This window comes from Mya arenaria, chromosome 8 (genome assembly GCF_026914265.1).
Source record: "Mya arenaria isolate MELC-2E11 chromosome 8, ASM2691426v1".
Classification (NCBI taxonomy): Eukaryota; Metazoa; Mollusca; class Bivalvia; order Myida; family Myidae; genus Mya; species Mya arenaria.
The window spans coordinates 34,267,956-34,288,235 of NC_069129.1; the positions used below are offsets into that span (position 1 = coordinate 34,267,956).

At 37.3% G+C, this 20,280-nt stretch overlaps 1 protein-coding gene across 4 annotated transcripts in view; it reads left to right on the top strand.

The window, feature by feature from the left end:
- Positions 1 to 209: 209 nt before the first annotated feature.
- The window catches only part of LOC128242771 (dynein axonemal heavy chain 5-like), a 113,063-nt gene continuing 92,992 nt past the window's right edge, over positions 210 to 20,280 (top strand). For 3 of the 4 annotated variants that reach the window (XM_052960080.1, XM_052960079.1, XM_052960083.1), the window contains exon 1: positions 210 to 451. In XM_052960080.1, coding sequence (XP_052816040.1) covers positions 335 to 451 — 117 coding nt within the window. In that variant the 5' untranslated portion in view covers positions 210 to 334. Of the gene's footprint in view, positions 452 to 12,827; positions 13,137 to 20,280 lie in introns of those variants that run through there. The other variant, XM_052960082.1, reaches the window with a different exon arrangement.

The window sequence follows — 20,280 nt, forward strand, 5'->3', positions numbered from 1 at the left end:
TCAATAACCTGGTAAAATGAATGTGTTTTTTTTTGCGATATTGAGGACTGCCGTTTGATGCTTCAATTCAGCTGGGATAAAGAAACATGCAAAGGTCATCAAAGACTGCACATTCCATTGATTTTAAAAATAGGTGGGAAAACTTGCGAGTTATCATGGTAACGTGTAAACAAAATGGCGACTAACAGCGCGTGCGTCAGCTAATTGATGGCTAATCTTTTATCTTCGTTGTATTGTGTATTGATCGGAGTTGACATTCTCCTGAGTTTAATAGAGATCTCTGATCGCGTGAACTTTTACAGTCTGATTTATTTCATGTGAACATTTCCTAAAAATGGATTTAACTATTGGGCAAGGCCCAGGGGTGGGACCGCCCGGGACAGCAGGGCAGGGGTCAAAAAAGGGGAGACTTACGGGACTGGCGCTAGGAGAAAATATAAAAGAGAAGCAGGTATTTTTAACAAGTTGATGATTGTTTTTTTCTTTACTTTAACTGTGGTCAAAATTATCACAAGCCACAGCTAGAGCTCTGCACTGGTTAAATGCTCAAATCTGGAGTCTACTTAGCTAAAAAATATTTTTTTATAGAATGGTCAGCGCTATTTCACCAAATACATGTATTTTAATTATTTGGGCTACAGTTCATCCAATAGTCTTATTCCCATGATTGTACTTAATTGCTTTGTAATTTATTATTCTAAACCAGTGGTGTGATGTTTTTTTATATAGAATTTAACTTTGAATAGTAAGATAAAATAGAAGAATGAAGAGCTTTTTGAGATCTTTGGGTGTATTAAGTTACATGTTCAATTTATGCATGAAAACATTTTGCTATCACTTCACTTTGAGTGCTTTTAAAAAAGGCTTTGTAATGAATGTGTCATCCATAGTTATATAAAAACTTTGTAAACTGAAAAGGACTCACTAATGTTTTTGGACCAAATTTAATGATTGAAATTTATAAAAACACAAGAAAACATAAAATAACAAATTGATTCATGAATGTATTGTTGTTGTTTTTGTACAAGGGTAATTGTTGATGAAAAGCTACACTTTTAAAGGTCATTATTACTCTAAATACCATAATTACACTTGTTGCATATAACCAACTTTAAAATCCAGTTATTTGGATTTGCTTTTACATCAGTATAGAAGTGGAATTATATCTATCCAATTACAATTAGCCTAAATTTGGTTAAATCCCCTTTGTTCTATAGTTCATTAATTTTGCAACTTGAAACTTTTGTTTATTTATGCATTGGCATGATTGAATATATCATGTTCAGCATAATTATTAAATCTTGACAAGGTCGTATTGTATTTTATTTTTTATACTTCATTTTTTTGACAGATTGCTTACTATTTAATGGTATTTTCCCACCCATGTTTCTACAATAGGACCTTTGTGATTCTTCTTTTTTCCTTGAGCATTCATGTATACATTTTGTAGATATGAAATCAATACAATTAGTAAAAAAAACATCTATGAATATTTTTATTTTATTTTTGGTCTTCAAAACCATTATGTTGGCAGGCTTGATGCAGACTGCACCCTTTTAATTGTTTAGAAGATCAAAAATAAATAATTACTATCTATAAGTGCTTTGCATGAAACATAGCCAACAGTTGGGCAACCATTTTATAATCCACTAAAAAAATGTTAAGTGACTTATTAAATGAAAATAAGGCAGTCGTTTCAGTCAGAAGCTTTCTAAATGATCATATCAAAGCAATAATGGAATTTTTCTTGTGATCCTTTTTGCCCCCCCCCCCCCTCCCCCAAAAAAACAACACAACAACAAACAAACTATTTTTTAAACAGGATTCTGGTAGAAAATGAGAGTATGAAGTATAAATTATGAGACACAAGGGGGAGGGAGGCTGCTTCCCAATTACTCGCAATTATTATCACAGAAGTATTGCAATTTAAATGGAAACATATTTGGAAAAAAACAGACAATTTTTATCTATAGAGAAGGGAAATATTATATTTAGAGACCTGTGTTCATCAGTAAATTAATGTTGTGTGCAAACCAAGGCCTAAAAACAGAGCCACTTGAATATCTAAGTGTGATCTTTGTTTGTTCTTGATCTACAGAAGGGCACAGTGGGAAGTTTATGGCATTTCTCTAAATATTTACTCCCATTCTCAGATCAAACACGAATATTCACTTATCTCAAGACTGGGTGATTTAGAAATTTTGTCTTTAATATACAGTAGAATACCCACATGTTAATTTGTCATGAATTTTGAACAACTTTGAGTTTCAATATCAAGTCCTCCTGTCAAAAAGGGGATTGGTGCCATTGATTTGTTAATTAAGCAAATTACATTATAGAATTAAGTGTTAGAGAGGTGCATAGTACCTAGGGACATGTCTCCCCCACCAACCCTTCAGATTGTCTAAATATATAAGGAATAAACATGATGTAGAGCACTCAAGGTCCAGCTTGTCCTGAGAAAACTCAAATGATATATGTCTAAATGTAATGCATAATTCTTCTGTATTCTCAACAATTTTGTTCTAGAATTTCTAGCACCAGTCACTAAAACTCAACCTTTGGTTGTACAAGCCTAAGTCTTAACACTAGAGCTTGGCAACTGCCATCATATTTCTAAACAAGTTTTGATTTATAAAATACAGAAAGTGAGCAAGCCTGGAGGACACACTTGCTTGTGCCAGTTTTAATGTTTTTTTATTAGTGTGTTAATACTTTCTGGACCGAAGCAGCTGTAACAAAAAATCCTAACTTAATTGTAGAAAGTGTAAAGCAGAACAATTATTAGAGGAATTGAACAATTAAAACTCTACCTCAAAGCAAACCTACAACAATGACATGTTTATCTTTGATTTGAAGAACAAAGGTGATTATGTGTATACATTTTTCTACGTAAATTGCTCCAAAATCAGGCAATTGATATTATTGGAACTACAAGAAAGTACTTCCCTCTCATTATTCTCAATAGAGACTTCTAAATCATAAAAAAATTGTAAAGCCCCTTTAATAATGAATGCCATTCTCTGGTTTCATTGTAATGTGGAAGATTTATTTATCAAACCTTTTGGTGTCTTGGATTTTTTATTGAAGCCAGCTGAAAAAGCTCTATTTAACTATACAAGGACTGTTATTGACTGAAACCAAATAAAAGATTGAAATTTAAAGGCTTTTAATAGAATCAAACCATTGCACGTTCATGATATATTTTTAATATAATTATGTGTATTAACAGCTTAAACTATTTTGGTACAACTTAAGACATGATTGTAATTAGCCTTATTCAGTTGTTGCAAGACCAGGAGAAAAATAAGTTTTTTGAGGAAATTTAAGTGGCATTTTATAATCAAAATTGTTTAATTAAGTATTGCTGGTACATGTATGACTGTGTTCATTCTTGTTGACTGCAGTAAGGCAGGAGAGAAAATCCACATATACCATTGATGAAGTAATGTCCCGCTAATTCTAACAAAGCGCAATATTGAAATAAACAATGACTTCATAACCCAATATGAATCATGCAATATGAACATCCAGTAAAAATGTATAACTTTAAATCCATCCCATTCCCTATCAACCTCCCATCACTTCCAGGGAGATACTTGCTATGCTGTATATTTACTACGTGTACATGCTCCAACATTTATAAAATAATATAACATATCTGGTGCTCTTTTCATAGATTACTAACACAAACAATACCAGAATATTTATAAGGACCAGTGTCCATACTATACAAGCAACTTGAGAATTATTCTAATATTCATCTGAGTAGCAATTTTTGAAAAGTTGTATTTCTTGATACAACTGTGTCTTTAAAATTGTGTTATGGTTTTTAAATTACTGTAGTTTAAATGTTTTAATTTTAATGAGTACACATTTATCATAACTCTTTCTTCTGTAACAATAAAACATTTAAGGAAATTTTTAAATTTTTGGAAAAGGTAAAAATTCAGCTCAAGATGCTTCTGTAATATGTTGACATAATTGGTATTTGACATGGTGCTGATTTACCCTGATTTGAATATTCATAACCATTAAACCTCTGACAAGTTGTACACCTTGGACAAACAAGTGCACATGGACTTGGATTCAGTAGATTTGTTCGTTAAACAAACTTAAAAATTACCATTGGCAACCATGAGTTAAACAGATTTTAGCGTCATGTAAATTCCGAAATCACTTAAGTTAAAAATCAATACATTTTTGTTTTGTTAATTCAGGATGATTGATGAATATATTAGAGTATTTTCAAACTTATGGCTAGTATTTACATAAGCAAACATAACTATCTTAATCAATATTCCCTTGTTTTGTACTGTTTGTCTCCCTTTGCTTATAGTGTTATTTGACAACATTCATATCATCAATGGCTGGTACAATACGCATTTTGTCAATGTTTATGAATCATGATGTCGTCAGCTTATGCCTACACATTTTTTTTTAATGTCGTGATTCCTGCCATCATTGGCTTGTACAGTACGCATTCTGTTGATGTTCATGATTCCTGCCATTGTCGGCTTGTACAGTACGCATTCTGTTGATGTTCATGATTCCTGCCATTGTCGGCTTGTACAGTACACATTCTGTTGATGTTCATGATTCCTGCCATTGTCGGCTTGTACAGTACACATTCTGTTGATGTTCATGATTCTTGCCATTGTCGGCTTGTACAGTACACATTCTGTTGATGTTCATGATTCTTGCCATTGTCTGCTTGTACAGTACACATTCTGTTGATGTTCATGATTCCTGCCATTGTCTGCTTGTACAGTACACATTCTGTTGATGTTCATGATTCTTGCCATTGTCTGCTTGTACAGTACACATTACTGTGATGTTCATGATTCTTGCCACTGTCAGCTTGTACAGTACACATTCTGTTGATGTTCATGATTCCTGCCACTGTCAGCTTGTACAGTACACATTCTGTTGATGTTCATGATTCCTGCCACTGTCAGCTTGTACAGTACACATTCTGTTGATGTTCATGATTCCTGCCATTGTCTGCTTGTACAGTACACATTCTGTTGATGTTCATGATTCCTGCCACTGTCAGCTTGTACAGTACACATTCTGTTGATGTTCATGGTTCCTGCCATTGTCGGCTTGTACAGTACACATTCTGTTGATGTTCATGATTCCTGCCATTGTCGGCTTGTACAGTACGCATTACTGTGATGTTCATGATTCCTGCCATTGTCTGCTTGTACAGTACACATTCTGTTGATGTTCATGATTCCTGCCATTGTCTGCTTGTACAGTACACATTCTGTTGATGTTCATGATTCCTGCCATTGTCTGCTTGTACAGTACGCATTACTGTGATGTTGATGGTTCCTGCCATTGTCGTCTTGTACAGTACGCATTACTGTGATGTTGATGGTTCCTGCCATTGTCGTCTTGTACAGTACGCATTACTGTGATGTTGATGGTTCCTGCCATTGTCGTCTTGTACAGTACGCATTACTGTGATGTTGATGGTTCCTGCCATTGTCGTCTTGTACAGTACGCATTACTGTGATGTTGATGGTTCCTGCCATTGTCGTCTTGTACAGTACGCATTACTGTGATGTTGATGGATCCTGCCATTGTCGGCTTGTACAGTACGCATTACTGTGATGTTGATGGTTCCTGCCATTGTCGGCTTGTACAGTACGCATTACTGTGATGTTGATGGTTCCTGCCATTGTCTGCTTGTACAGTACGCATTACTGTGATGTTCATGATTCCTGCCATTGTCTGCTTGTACAGTACACATTACTGTGATGTTCTTGATTCCTGGCATTGTCGGCTTGTACAGTACACATTACTGTGATGTTCTTGATTCCTGGCATTGTCGGCTTGTACAGTACACATTACTGTGATGTTCTTGATTCCTGGCATTGTCGGCTTGTACAGTACACATTGCTGTGATGTTCATGATTCCTGGCATTGTCGGCTTGTACAGTACACATTACTGTGATGTTCTTGATTCCCGGCATTGTCGGCTTGTACAGTACACATTGCTGTGATGTTCATGATTCCCGCCATTGTCGGCTTGTACAGTACACATTGCTGTGATGTTCATGATTCCCGCCATTGTCGGCTTGTACAGTACACATTGCTGTGATGTTCATGATTCCCGCCATTGTCGGCTTGTACAGTACACATTGCTGTGATGTTCATGATTCCCGCCATTGTCGGCTTGTACAGTACACATTGCTGTGATGTTCATGATTCCCGCCATTGTCGGCTTGTACAGTACACATTGCTGTGATGTTCATGATTCCCGCCATTGTAGGCTTGTACAGTACACATTGCTGTGATGTTCATGATTCCCGCCATTGTCGGCTTGTACAGTACACATTGCTGTGATGTTCATGATTCCCGCCATTGTCGGCTTGTACAGTACACATTGCTGTGATGTTCATGATTCCCGCCATTGTCGGCTTGTACAGTACACATTGCTGTGATGTTCATGATTCCCGCCATTGTCGGCTTGTACAGTACACATTGCTGTGATGTTCATGATTCCCGCCATTGTCGGCTTGTACAGTACACATTGCTGTGATGTTCATGATTCCCGCCATTGTCGGCTTGTACAGTACACATTGCTGTGATGTTCATGATTCCCGCCATTGTCGGCTTGTACAGTACACATTGCTGTGATGTTCATGATTCCCGCCATTGTCGGCTTGTACAGTACACATTGCTGTGATGTTCATGATTCCCGCCATTGTCGGCTTGTACAGTACACATTGCTGTGATGTTCATGATTCCCGCCATTGTCGGCTTGTACAGTACACATTGCTGTGATGTTCATGATTCCCGCCATTGTCGGCTTGTACAGTACACATTGCTGTGATGTTCATGATTCCCGCCATTGTCGGCTTGTACAGTACACATTGCTGTGATGTTCATGATTCCCGCCATTGTCGGCTTGTACAGTACACATTGCTGTGATGTTCATGATTCCCGCCATTGTCGGCTTGTACAGTACACATTGCTGTGATGTTCATGATTCCCGCCATTGTCGGCTTGTACAGTACACATTGCTGTGATGTTCATGATTCCCGCCATTGTCGGCTTGTACAGTACACATTGCTGTGATGTTCATGATTCCCGCCATTGTCGGCTTGTACAGTACACATTGCTGTGATGTTCATGATTCCCGCCATTGTCGGCTTGTACAGTACACATTGCTGTGATGTTCATGATTCCCGCCATTGTCGGCTTGTACAGTACACATTGCTGTGATGTTCATGATTCCCGCCATTGTCGGCTTGTACAGTACACATTGCTGTGATGTTCATGATTCCCGCCATTGTCGGCTTGTACAGTACACATTGCTGTGATGTTCATGATTCCCGCCATTGTCGGCTTGTACAGTACACATTGCTGTGATGTTCATGATTCCCGCCATTGTCGGCTTGTACAGTACACATTGCTGTGATGTTCATGATTCCCGCCATTGTCGGCTTGTACAGTACACATTGCTGTGATGTTCATGATTCCCGCCATTGTCGGCTTGTACAGTACACATTGCTGTGATGTTCATGATTCCCGCCATTGTCGGCTTGTACAGTACACATTGCTGTGATGTTCATGATTCCCGCCATTGTCGGCTTGTACAGTACACATTGCTGTGATGTTCATGATTCCCGCCATTGTCGGCTTGTACAGTACACATTGCTGTGATGTTCATGATTCCCGCCATTGTCGGCTTGTACAGTACACATTGCTGTGATGTTCATGATTCCCGCCATTGTCGGCTTGTACAGTACACATTGCTGTGATGTTCATGATTCCCGCCATTGTCGGCTTGTACAGTACACATTGCTGTGATGTTCATGATTCCCGCCATTGTCGGCTTGTACAGTACACATTGCTGTGATGTTCATGATTCCCGCCATTGTCGGCTTGTACAGTACACATTGCTGTGATGTTCATGATTCCCGCCATTGTCGGCTTGTACAGTACACATTGCTGTGATGTTCATGTTACCCGCCATTGTCGGCTTGTACAGTACACATTGCTGTGATGTTCATGATTCCCGCCATTGTCGGCTTGTACAGTACACATTGCTGTGATGTTCATGATTCCCGCCATTGTCGGCTTGTACAGTACGCATTGCTGTGATGTTCATGATTCCCGCCATTGTCGGCTTGTACAGTACACATTGCTGTGATGTTCATGATTCCCGCCATTGTCGGCTTGTACAGTACACATTGCTGTGATGTTCATGATTCCCGCCATTGTCGGCTTGTACAGTACACATTGCTGTGATGTTCATGATTCCCGCCATTGTCGGCTTGTACAGTACACATTGCTGTGATGTTCATGATTCCCGCCATTGTCGGCTTGTACAGTACGCATTGCTGTGATGTTCATGATTCCCGCCATTGTCGGCTTGTACAGTACGCATTGCTGTGATGTTCATGATTCCCGCCATTGTCGGCTTGTACAGTACGCATTGCTGTGATGTTCATGATTCCCGCCATTGTCGGCTTGTACAGTACGCATTGCTGTGATGTTCATGATTCCCGCCATTGTCGGCTTGTACAGTACGCATTACTGTGATGTTCATGATTCCCGCCATTGTCTGCTTGTACAGTACACATTACTGTGATGTTCATGATACCCGCCATTGTCGGCTTGTACAGTACACATTACTGTGATGTTCATGATTCCCGCCATTGTCGGCTTGTACAGTACACATTACTGTGATGTTCATGATTCCCGTGCCATTGTCGGCTTGTACAGTACACATTACTGTGATGTTCATGATTCCTGCCATTGTCGGCTTGTACAGTACACATTACTGTGATGTTCATGATACCTGCCATTGTCGGCTTGTACAGTACACATTACTGTGATGTTCATGATACCTGCCATTGTCGGCTTGTACAGTACACATTACTGTGATGTTCATGATACCTGCCATTGTCGGCTTGTACAGTACACATTACTGTGATGTTCATGATACCTGCCATTGTCGGCTTGTACAGTACACATTACTGTGATGTTCATGATACCTGCCATTGTCGGCTTGTACAGTACACATTACTGTGATGTTCATGATACCTGCCATTGTCGGCTTGTACAGTACACATTACTGTGATGTTCATGATACCTGCCATTGTCGGCTTGTACAGTACACATTACTGTGATGTTCATGATTCCCGCCATTGTCGGCTTGTACAGTACACATTACTGTGATGTTCATGATTCCCGCCATTGTCGGCTTGTACAGTACACATTACTGTGATGTTCATGATTCCCGCCATTGTCGGCTTGTACAGTACACATTACTGTGATGTTCATGATTCCCGCCATTGTCGGCTTGTACAGTACACATTACTGTGATGTTCATGATTCCCGCCATTGTCGGCTTGTACAGTACACATTACTGTGATGTTCATGATTCCTGCCATTGTCGGTTTGTACAGTACACATTACTGTGATGTTCATGGTTCCTGCCATTGTTGGCTTCTACCACACATATTCTGCTAATCCTACACAAGTACTGTGGGACATTTGAATGACTAAGTTAATTTCAGTTTTAATGATGGTTTTTTTTTAAATGAAATTTGACCAATATGTCATGATTTTGGTGAGACCTGAACCTAAACATCTTTGCGGTCCAGAGTCAGAAGCTTAACCAAATGAGCTATCTTAAATGACATGTACATGAATTTGATCTTAAAAAGTTTAAATATAGAAAACTATATCCCCGCAACAAGTTAATATGGTATACATAAGGTGAATGTGCCTGCTTGACAAAGCGTATATCATTTAGAGAACCTGTATATTGATTTGTACTCAAAAGTCCCATAGATATGAGTATCCTTCTTTAATAAAACGTTGAAGGTAGACTTAAATACTGTATTAATAATCAATAATCCAGCTCAAAAGAGAAAACCTAAATTATTAAACTGTGTTTATCATTACACATTACATCATGAAATAGTAATATTATGTTACCAAATACTATTCAATTTTCTAACTTCATTCTGCGTAAACAAATAATAATAAATTTGAGAGCCTGCTTACCAAATATTGCCAAATCTTTAGTTTTCTGCAAAATGCAATACTGCTGTTTAGAGTCTCAAGTACTCATTAAACAGTCCTTGAGATAACTGCATACCAAAAATAGGTTAAAGTTTTGTGTGCAAGCACACATAGGTTAATATCTCAGCAACTACTTGTATTGCATTGAGACTTGATACAATGGTACTCAACCATACAACGTGCTTACTTTACCAAGTTAGATAACTCTAGTTTGCATTTAATGCAAATAATAGGCCTTTATTATTTGACTTAGAAATTCTGGTTAAGGTTTTGCGTGCAAGCACACATAGGTTAATATCTCAGCAACTACTTGAGGTATTGCATTGAGACTTGATACAATGGTACTCAACCATCCAACGTGCTTAATTAACCAAGTTATATAACTCTAGTTTGCATTTAATGCAAATAATAGGCCTTTATTATTTGACTTAGAAATTCTGGTTAAGGTTTTGCATGCAAGCACACATAGGTTAATATCTCAGCAACTACTTGACGTATCGCATTGGGACTTGATACAATGGTACTCAACCATCCAACGTGCTTAATTTACCAAGTTAGATAACTCTAGTTTGCATTTAATGCAAATAATAGCCCTTTATTATTTGACTTAGAAATTCTGGTTAAGGTTTTGCGTGCAAGCACACATAGGTTAATATCTACTTAAATAACCAAGTAAGATAACTCTAGTTTGCATTAAATTTAAATAATGGCCCCTTTTTTATTCAACATAGAAATTCGGGTTAAGGTTTTGCATGTAACCACTTTTAAGTCAATCCTTCAGCAAATACATCATGTATTGCATTGAAACTTTACACACAGGCTCCCAACCATTTAACCTTCTTATTAAATCAAGTAAGATAAATCTTTCATATTATATAATTTTTGCCCCTTTATTATGCGACTTAGAAATTCTGGTTAAGGTCTTGCATGTTAGCACACATAGGATAATATCTCAGCAACTACTTGATGTATTGCATTGAGACTTTATATAATGGTATTCAACCACCCAACCTAATTGAATAATCAAGTTAGATAACTGTGTTTTGCAAATAATGGCCCTTTATTAATACACTTAAAATTCTGGTTAAAATTTTGCATGTAACCACATTTATGTTAATATCTCCACACATCATGTATTGCATTGAAATCTAATCTAACAGTGATCCATGCATGTTTCGCCAAAACTTTTCAATCCTTACACTGAAAAGCAGCGGAATAGTCGAGCGCGCTGTCTCTGTGACAGCTCTTGTTTATATTTTTAACCAAAGGGAAACCTTAAATTGTTATTAGAATGATGTACACCATTATCGGGGCAGGCCGGCATGAGGGTGACACCAAACGCACCTATGGTATAGAATAATTTTAGTTAGTTTGACAAATGGTGACCAAACTTGATATATAAGTTGAGTTTATTGAGACCTTTCATTGGATTGCATTTTGGCCTCTAGGATCAAGGTAAGGGTCACTGTTACTTAGCATAGAAAAGTGATTGGTACTGAATAAATTTAGTAAGGGTTGACATATTGCATCCAAACTTAGTATAAAGGAAGAATTTATAGAGACCTTTCAAGGGCTATGAGAGTTATGGTCAAGGTCACTGTTACTAAAAATAGGAGAATGGTTGGTACTGAATTCTTTAGTAAGTGTTGATATACTGTGACCAAACTTGGTAAATATGAGTTTATGGAGACCTTTTATGGAATTGCGTTAGGGGCCCCTAGGGTAAAGGTCAATGTCACTGTTTCTTAAAATAGACAACCATTTGGTACTGAATAGAAAAACAGTTAAACCTGAATTTCACAACGAAGGCTGAAGTTGTTTTGTCAATCACTGAAAACATTGTTTCTGCATTTTTTTTATTGAATAGACATGCAAATAATACATCATTATTATATTATTTACTAAGACAAAGCGGCGTATAGTTGAGCATGCTGTACTATGACGGCTGTGCTATGACAGCTCTTGTTTTAAATATTGGTTCACAGGCACCTTAAATTCGTGCAATTTTGACATAGGATATCTTTAATTTTTTTGTGAAACCAGGCTCTAGCTAAAAATTTCCAATTATACCAATTACTATTTTTTAATTCAGAAAGAACTATAAACCATGGTGTTTTATTTCATCAATAATCATTTCCATTAATTGAATGGAATTTTAATTATGAAAACATCCGTAATGGCATCCTCTTTTCAAACACTTTATTTAGGCATTCAGTAGCTTCATGGATTAGTGGATATAAATTGAAAACGTACATTAGAAGTCAGAGGTTTTTTTTTCCATTTCATTGATGTATTGAAAATTTTATGTGCAATTCACTCAGGATCTGTAAAGGAAGTCTAAAGAAAGATGTTAAAGGGACTAAATGTTCACGTTTCATAAGTTCGGACATTCAAACAATTACATTTTGTGTAAAATGTGAATAAAACGTTTGTTGTGTATGAATGATAAAGCATCATGAAAAGATCAATTTAGAACTCATTTTTTAAGCAATATTAAACCAAAAATGGGTCAGAAAATGCAGAAAAGCCATAGTGACGCTTTTGAAAATTGAATCATTTAAATTAAAAAAACATTGTTAAAATGTGTATCTTTGGTGTTTGTTCATAGAAGTCCGTATATTATCTCATTTTTAACAAAGTTTAAAAAAAAATGTTGCGAACATAAAATCTGTGAGTGAGTCCCTTTAAAGTAAGTGGGTTTGAATCATGATTTGCATCTCATATAAATATTGCTAGCTGAACCATAGATGTTACTAGGGATTTTGGTGAAACATTTAAACATTCCTTGCTTCTAGATTGATTCAGAAAGCTGCATTTGTTGGATGTTCCCTCATAAATTCTGTTGGAAACGGTATTGCTGAACTATAGGTTATTTTAAGACCTTTATAACATAATAGTTGCCACCTTTGATTCCTATTGAGTTGATGCAACAAAAAGAGTTTTATTCACTGATTATTGATGATTGTTATTGGAAAGTCTGGGTGACTTGTGTGTGAACTATATTGAGTATGTCTGGAGACGAGGAAAAGAAACAACAGTACAAAAGACGTCAGAGTGTCTTTGTCATTCCAGACAAGATTGTTAGGGTAAGTCATTTTTCTGTATCAAATCCTGATTTCTGTAACAGGCATAGTACTTATATGGAAATTAAAGTCAATGTGGTATCAAAATGTTATATCGTTTTTTTAGAAAAGAAAAGAGTTTGAAAATCCCATTGCCAACCACCTATTTTAGCCATGCCTGCAAGTAATGAAATCTTCAAAGAAGCTAATATTTATGTTTATTAAAAATATTTTTTATTAATTTTAATGATTTTTTTAAACTTCTGTAAAAAAAGGTAAGCTTATGAAAACAAAGAAGAAAATAGTAATGAAATATTTATGCTTCTGGATGGATTCCCTCAAAAAAACCTTGAAACCCTTAAAAGATTTGTAGTCCTGCTTAACAACATTGGCTTCAGCATTAAATTTGAAAAAAATATCAAGTGGAGGTTTTCATAAGGGGTGTGCTACCTAAAGGCAGCATGGGGAATGCCAATGTGTGATATGTGTTTGCCCATTTAGGTTGCAGGGATAGTGGCTATATGTGATATGTGCTTGTCAATTTAGGTAGCATGGAGAATGGCTATATGTGATATGTGCTTGCCCATTAAGGTAGCATGGAGAATGGCTATATGTGATATGTGCTTGCCCATTAAGGTAGCATGGAGAATGCCAATGTGTTATATGTGCTTGCCCATTTAGGAAGCATGGTGAATGCCTATGTGTGATATATGCTTGCCCATTTAGGAAGCATGGTGAATGCCAATGTGTGATATATGCTTGCCCATTTAGGAAGCATGGTGAATGCCAATGTGTGATATGTGTTTGCCCATTTAGGAATCATGGAGAATGGCTAAATGGGATATGTGCTTGTCAATTTAGGTAGCATGGAGAATGGCTATATGTGATATGTGCTTGCCAATTTAGTTAGCATGGAGAATGGCTATATGTGATATGTGCTTGCCCATTTAGGAAGCATGGAGAATGGCTATATGTGATATATGTTTGTCCATAAAGGTAGCATGGAGAATGCCAATGTGGGATATATGCTTGCCCATTTAGGTAGCATGGAGAATGGCTATATGTGATATGTGCTTGCCCATTAAGGTAGCATGGAGAATGCCAATGTGTTATATGTGCTTGCCCATTAAGGTAGCATGGTGAATGCCAATGTGTGATATATGCTTGCCCATTTAGATAGCATGGTGAATGCCAATGTGTGATATATGCTTGCCCATTTAGGAAGCATGGTGAATGCCTATGTGTGATATATGCTTGCCCATTTAGGAAGCATGGTGAATGCCAATGTGTGATATATGCTTGCCCATTTAGGAAGCATGGTGAATGCCAATGTGTGATATGTGTTTGCCCATTAAGGAAGCATGGAGAATGGCTATATGGGATATGTGCTTGTCAATTTAGGTAGCATGGAGAATGGCTATATGTGATATGTGCTTGCCAATTTAGGTAGCATGGAGAATGGCTATATGTGATATGTGCTTGCCCATTTAGGAAGCATGGAGAATGGCTATATGTGATATATGTTTGTCCATAAAGGTAGCATGGAGAATGCCAATGTGTGATATATGCTTGCCCATTTAGGTAGCATGGAGAATGCCAATGTGGGATATATGCTTGCCCATTAAGGTAGCATGGAGAATGCCAATGTGTGATATATGCCTTCCCATTCAGGTAGCATGAAGAATGCCAATGTGTGATATGTGCTTGCCCATCTAGGTAGAATGGCGAATGCTATTGTGTGGTATGTGCTTGCCTATAATAGGGGAGTTTTTTCTTACAAATTACAATTAGGTGATGTGAACATGACCAAGCTGTAGCTGGCACAGAGGATGCCAGTGAGTGATGTGAACATGACCAAGCTGTAGCTGGCACAGAGGATGCCAGTGGGTGTTCACAGTAGGTGATGTGAACATGACCAAGCTTTAACTGGCACAGAGGATGCCAGTGGGTGATGTGAACAAGACCAAGCTGTAACTGGCACAGTGGATGCCAGTAGGTGATGTGAACAAGACCAAGCTGTAACAGGCACAGTGGATGCCAGTAAGTGATGTGAACAAGACCAAGCTGTAACTGGCACAGTGGATGCCAGTAGGTGATGTGTACAAGACCAAGCTGTAACAGGCACAGAGGATGCCAGTGGGTGATGTGAACAAGACCAAGCTGTAACTGGCACAGTGGATGCCAGTAGGTGATGTGTACAAGACCAAGCCGTAACTGGCACAGTGGATGCCAGTAGGTGATGTGAACAAGACCAAGCTGTAACAAGCACAGTGGATGCCAGTGGGTGATGTGAACAAGACCAAGCTGTAGCTGCTGGCACATTTTCTGCCAATGGGTGATATGTAATGCTACGTTTACACTATGTTCCCAGCAGCCACGGCAGCCCCGTTTGCCTGAAACGTATTGCGCCGTGGGATTTTGGCCATTTTTGTCTCCATAAACAAGTTTTGTTAGGTTGTGCTAAGTTTCCTCACTTTTTATCAAGGTAACCGTGACAAGCCAAAAAGTGGTTCATCCAAGCCCCACTAACGTCTGGGCGCGGTCTACCAGGGATGCATGTACGTTGCGTCCCGGTCCGATACATTCTGATGGGATCCCTCACGTTGTTCACGTCTTCATCCAGGTCGGATGCGTTTTCCACGTTTGGCCTCCTATGCATCGAAAGCAAACACCGCAGAGCTTTGGATTACGTTTGTGTCCATGGTATAAAGAAAATCCCCCAAGCAACAGCAATCACTGTATCAGAATACTTCGACAAGTAAACATGAATTCCCAAGATGAAGAAGATTTTGTGATTTCACCGCAAATGAAATGTAATGAAAAGGCTATCGTCCACCCTAGCTTGCCGTGAAAACCGTGACAAAATGAAGCACAGCGTGACAAAACTGGAAAGGAACTTCAGATGCCGGGGATTACATATGATTCCCGCCCCCCTACGGACAATTTATAAGTTGTGTAAAGGCCTATTATGTACTGTCACAAACTGTCGCGTACTGTCACGTGTCATAGGGGCCAAAAAGAGGTTCATCCAAGGCCCACTAACGTCTGGGCGCGGTCTACCAGGGATGCATGTACGTTGCGTCCCGGTCCGATACATTCTGATGGGATCCCTCACGTTGTTCACGTCTTCATCCAGGTCTGATGCGTTTTCCACGTTTGGCCTACTATGCATCGAAAGCGAACACCGCAGAGCTTTGGATTACGTTTGTGTCCATGGTATAAAGAAAATCCCCCAAGCAACAGCAATCACTGTATCAGAATACTTCGACAAGTAAACATGAATTCCCAAGATGAAGAAGATTTTGTGATTTCACTGCAAATGAAATGTAACGAAACGGCTATCGTCCACCCTAGCTTGCCGTGAAAACCGTGACAAAATGAAGCACAGCGTGACAAAACTGGAAAGGAACTTCAGATGCCGGGGATTACATATGATTCCCGACCCCTACGGACAATTTATAAGTTGTGTAAAGGCCTATTACGTACTGTCACAAACTGTCGCGTACTGTCACGTGTCATTGTGTTTACCCCGTTTTACTACGACCTACTACGTTTCTCATCCACACCGTGGCTGCCGTGGCAATTTTTTTGACAGTTTAAAATTCTGGCCCGGCATGTAGGCTATAACGGTCTGTCACGTTTGCATATCTCGTTCCCCCGCGCTGTCTCACGTTTTTCCCGTTTTCTCCACGGTGGTCTGAAACGGGACTGCCGTGGCCACCGGGAACATAGTGTAAATGTAGCATAAATGACCAATATAAGTTGTAGTTAGCCAAAAGTACTTTAACTGTTGATTATTGATTGCCACTGAAGAACTTTTGAGAACAGTCTGATCAAGTAGTAATCTGCTGAAATGCCAGAAAAAAAAGTTTAAAACACCCTTTGGCCAGTCAAAGTTTTGCCATATTTAGACCTTAAATTTAAGGTTGTTGTGTTTCCTTTAAAAGGTTTACTTAAATGTTTTCTTGTACTCGCTTTATTTCAAATTAATAGTTAATTTATATTGCTTTGGATTCTGGAAAAGAAAACATGCAACTTTATGAAAAAAGCTAATTGCTTGTATTAAATGGAGTTAAAGTATGTTGTGTGAATGAAATGTTATGAAAGTTGTGTGTTTTTAAAGAGTATATTGCAGTGTGCCTGCAAGACTGTAGTAACTACCTGTAATTACAGAAGGACATAATACAGTGTTGTATGCATCCTTCGATAGATGGATTGTTTTTGCCAAGATCTGAGCTAAACAGGATCTGTGTCAGATTATACGATGTTTATGGAAGTTGGTTAATCTGTTCGTATGTTTGTCATCCATCTTTCCACAAAAGGTTCATTGAAAAAGATGTCAACAGAAGAATTCCTACTATTGCCCGGTAGCTGATATAATATAAGACAAAGATAAGGGTTCGATTTTTCATGATATCCTGTTGATTTTTGCTTATTCTAAGACAACGTCATTACGTAGGTTTGCCTAATCTTAAAATTTAGGCCATATGTCAATAAAAAGTTGGCAAGTTGATACCCAAAAATATGCGTATTTGCAGATGGATACTCGTGAACTAACTTTTTATGTGGATTTCTTTTTGTTTAGTTTTTATTTAGATGTGAAAAAGGAGGGTGTTTAAACAACATAAGAATTGTTCTTTACCGCTAAATTATGCATGCTGAATAATGAAGTCAGAAAGAAACATTTAATTTGTGGATTTCCAATTATTTAAATTTTATTCAAACTTTATAGTAAATAGAAATTTCAAACGGGAATATATTCTCATTATTTGTATATTACTCTTATCCTTAATGTGAATGAAAAACAATAGGAGTTGTTTTTTTTATTAGATGACATCTTTATTTTTCTTTCAATTATGCTTGCTGAATGATTATTGGTCAACATTAAAAGTTTGACATTTTTCTTTCTAAGCAACAAGTTCCTAAGCAGGTTAAAGAGATTTATTGCTTAAAAACTGTGTTTCATAGGTATTGATGAATTCTATCAATATTAAAGTTACAAAGACAGAAATACAGTGGTAATTGTTTGCTTTTCAAACACATATATCATAATTGTTCTTTCATTTGTCAGATGGGTGTAAATCAGGGATTGGTTCTTCACTCTGTCTTATCAGTAATTTATGGAAGAGTGCAAAAGAGCACAATTGCTCTTGATTGAAAAACATATATATGCTTGTCATTGCTGACTGGATTATTCTAATCTTAAAGATGCAATAAAACTTTTTTCTAGTTTAATATGTCCAGAGGTTTCTTCTTTAAATATACAGAGATAAAAACATACAAAAAAACCCCTTCTATTTCATTGTAAATTATTTAAAATTTCAATAAGTTTTGGTTTAGTTTGGTTGAGTTTTCTTCAACTATGGAACTGGTTTACACTTGCAGTGTTTCATTTTCTCCACCCATTGTAATTTCATGTTTTTGATTTTATTAGCAGAGAAGTGAAAATATTTATGTGAATCTCCAAACTGTTTTCTTATTTATTATATAAAAATATCTTTATGGAATTGAAAATGTAATAGAATATGAAAATGGAATGAACTAATACATTTTACGATTTGAAATACTGGAGGCTTAATTGTTGATAATGAGTCAAGAAAAACGGACTCGTAAAATCAGCTCTGCGCTACAGGCCCCAAATTTTGGGGATGGACAACTTTCTACAATAGACGAATCCCGTCCTTTGAGAAAAGTTAGTCAGGATGCAACAGCTGCTGGTAGAAAAGTTAGTACGGAAAAAGGACTGGGGAAGTTCGATAGGCGGCGAATCAGTTCTGAAAATAAGGATGGTGCTGGACGAAAAGTTAGCACGTTTAACGTTACTGGGAGAAAAAACAAGCACCTACGTGCAGCCTGAGAGACTAATGGCTATGCAGGTGAGGTTATTTGAATCTGTTTCAGAGTTCAGCCTTATTTTTGCACTGATTAACTGTGATCCAAGAGTTTCTGATGTATTGTCATAGGAAGACTAAAAAAGAATGGGGCCATCTTATCAATATTTGTGAGACAAAATTTTTTGTAATATCAAGAATTTTAAAGTGGAACAAGTTCTATAAATTAAGTTATACAAATTTCAAAATTACTCGACTCAACTCAATATTCTTTTATTATATCACAGTTTACATTTAAGTAAAAGCATGTGAAAACGCAATATATATATGTTAACACAGGTATAGATATGTGGGTTAATGGCGGCTTCACAACAGGTTTAGAGTTTATCATTATACAAAACAAATAAAATTAGTACGGGGAATGTGGTTAGTTTAAATAGTATTATTTTTTTATGACAAAACAAATTCATTTATTTGAATTAGGATACAATATAATCGATATAGTTATGAGATATCAAATGAAAAACTATAAAATACATGATCAGATTCGTTTAATAGTGATTAACTAAGATTTTAACAAAAATTGCTGTTTTCCGGTATCTGGGTTCTTACAATTTAAAACTTCACTAAAGTGTAAGACATTAGGTCTTGAGTAAAAACGACTACTTACGTATTTTTTTCTGGTAGGATATAAAAAATGTAAGTAAAAAGTGCAGTTCGTCACCGATATCGTTTAGATTACAAAACGTACACTTTCTATTGACATGTGGTATAGCATTCTGTCTCCATCTACCGACTTTGATAGGGAATTTATGATTACTAGTGCGGAAATGCAAGAATGTAAAAAGTAGAGATTTGGGTAAAATATTAAGGTACTCCTCAAATTTAATATCAGACTTAAACAGAGAATACATTTTACCCTTAGATGAAAGATTAAATTGTTCAAAAGAGGTTTGCTGAAATTGGTCTACAAGGTTAGATTTCACAAGTTTACTGACATGTTTTACAGGTACTCTTGTTTGGTTATGCCAATCGTATGAATAATCCGACTAATGACAATTAACCAAAGCACGGTTTACAAATTCCAAAATTACTAATGACAATTAACCAAAACATGGTTTACAGTGTTGTATGCAATTCACCTTGGTCTCATTGGCAACTTATGACGCCTCGATGCGAGATGTAAAGTTTTATTCTCATCTCTGCTGACTCTTTCGTCCAGGATTCGTTTGAAATTATTATGGATATTTGGATAGATATGTTGTTGAACATACTTCAACACGGTGTTGTTGCAAGGTTTATGCAAAAGATGTGTTACCAGGGCACATACCCAGTGT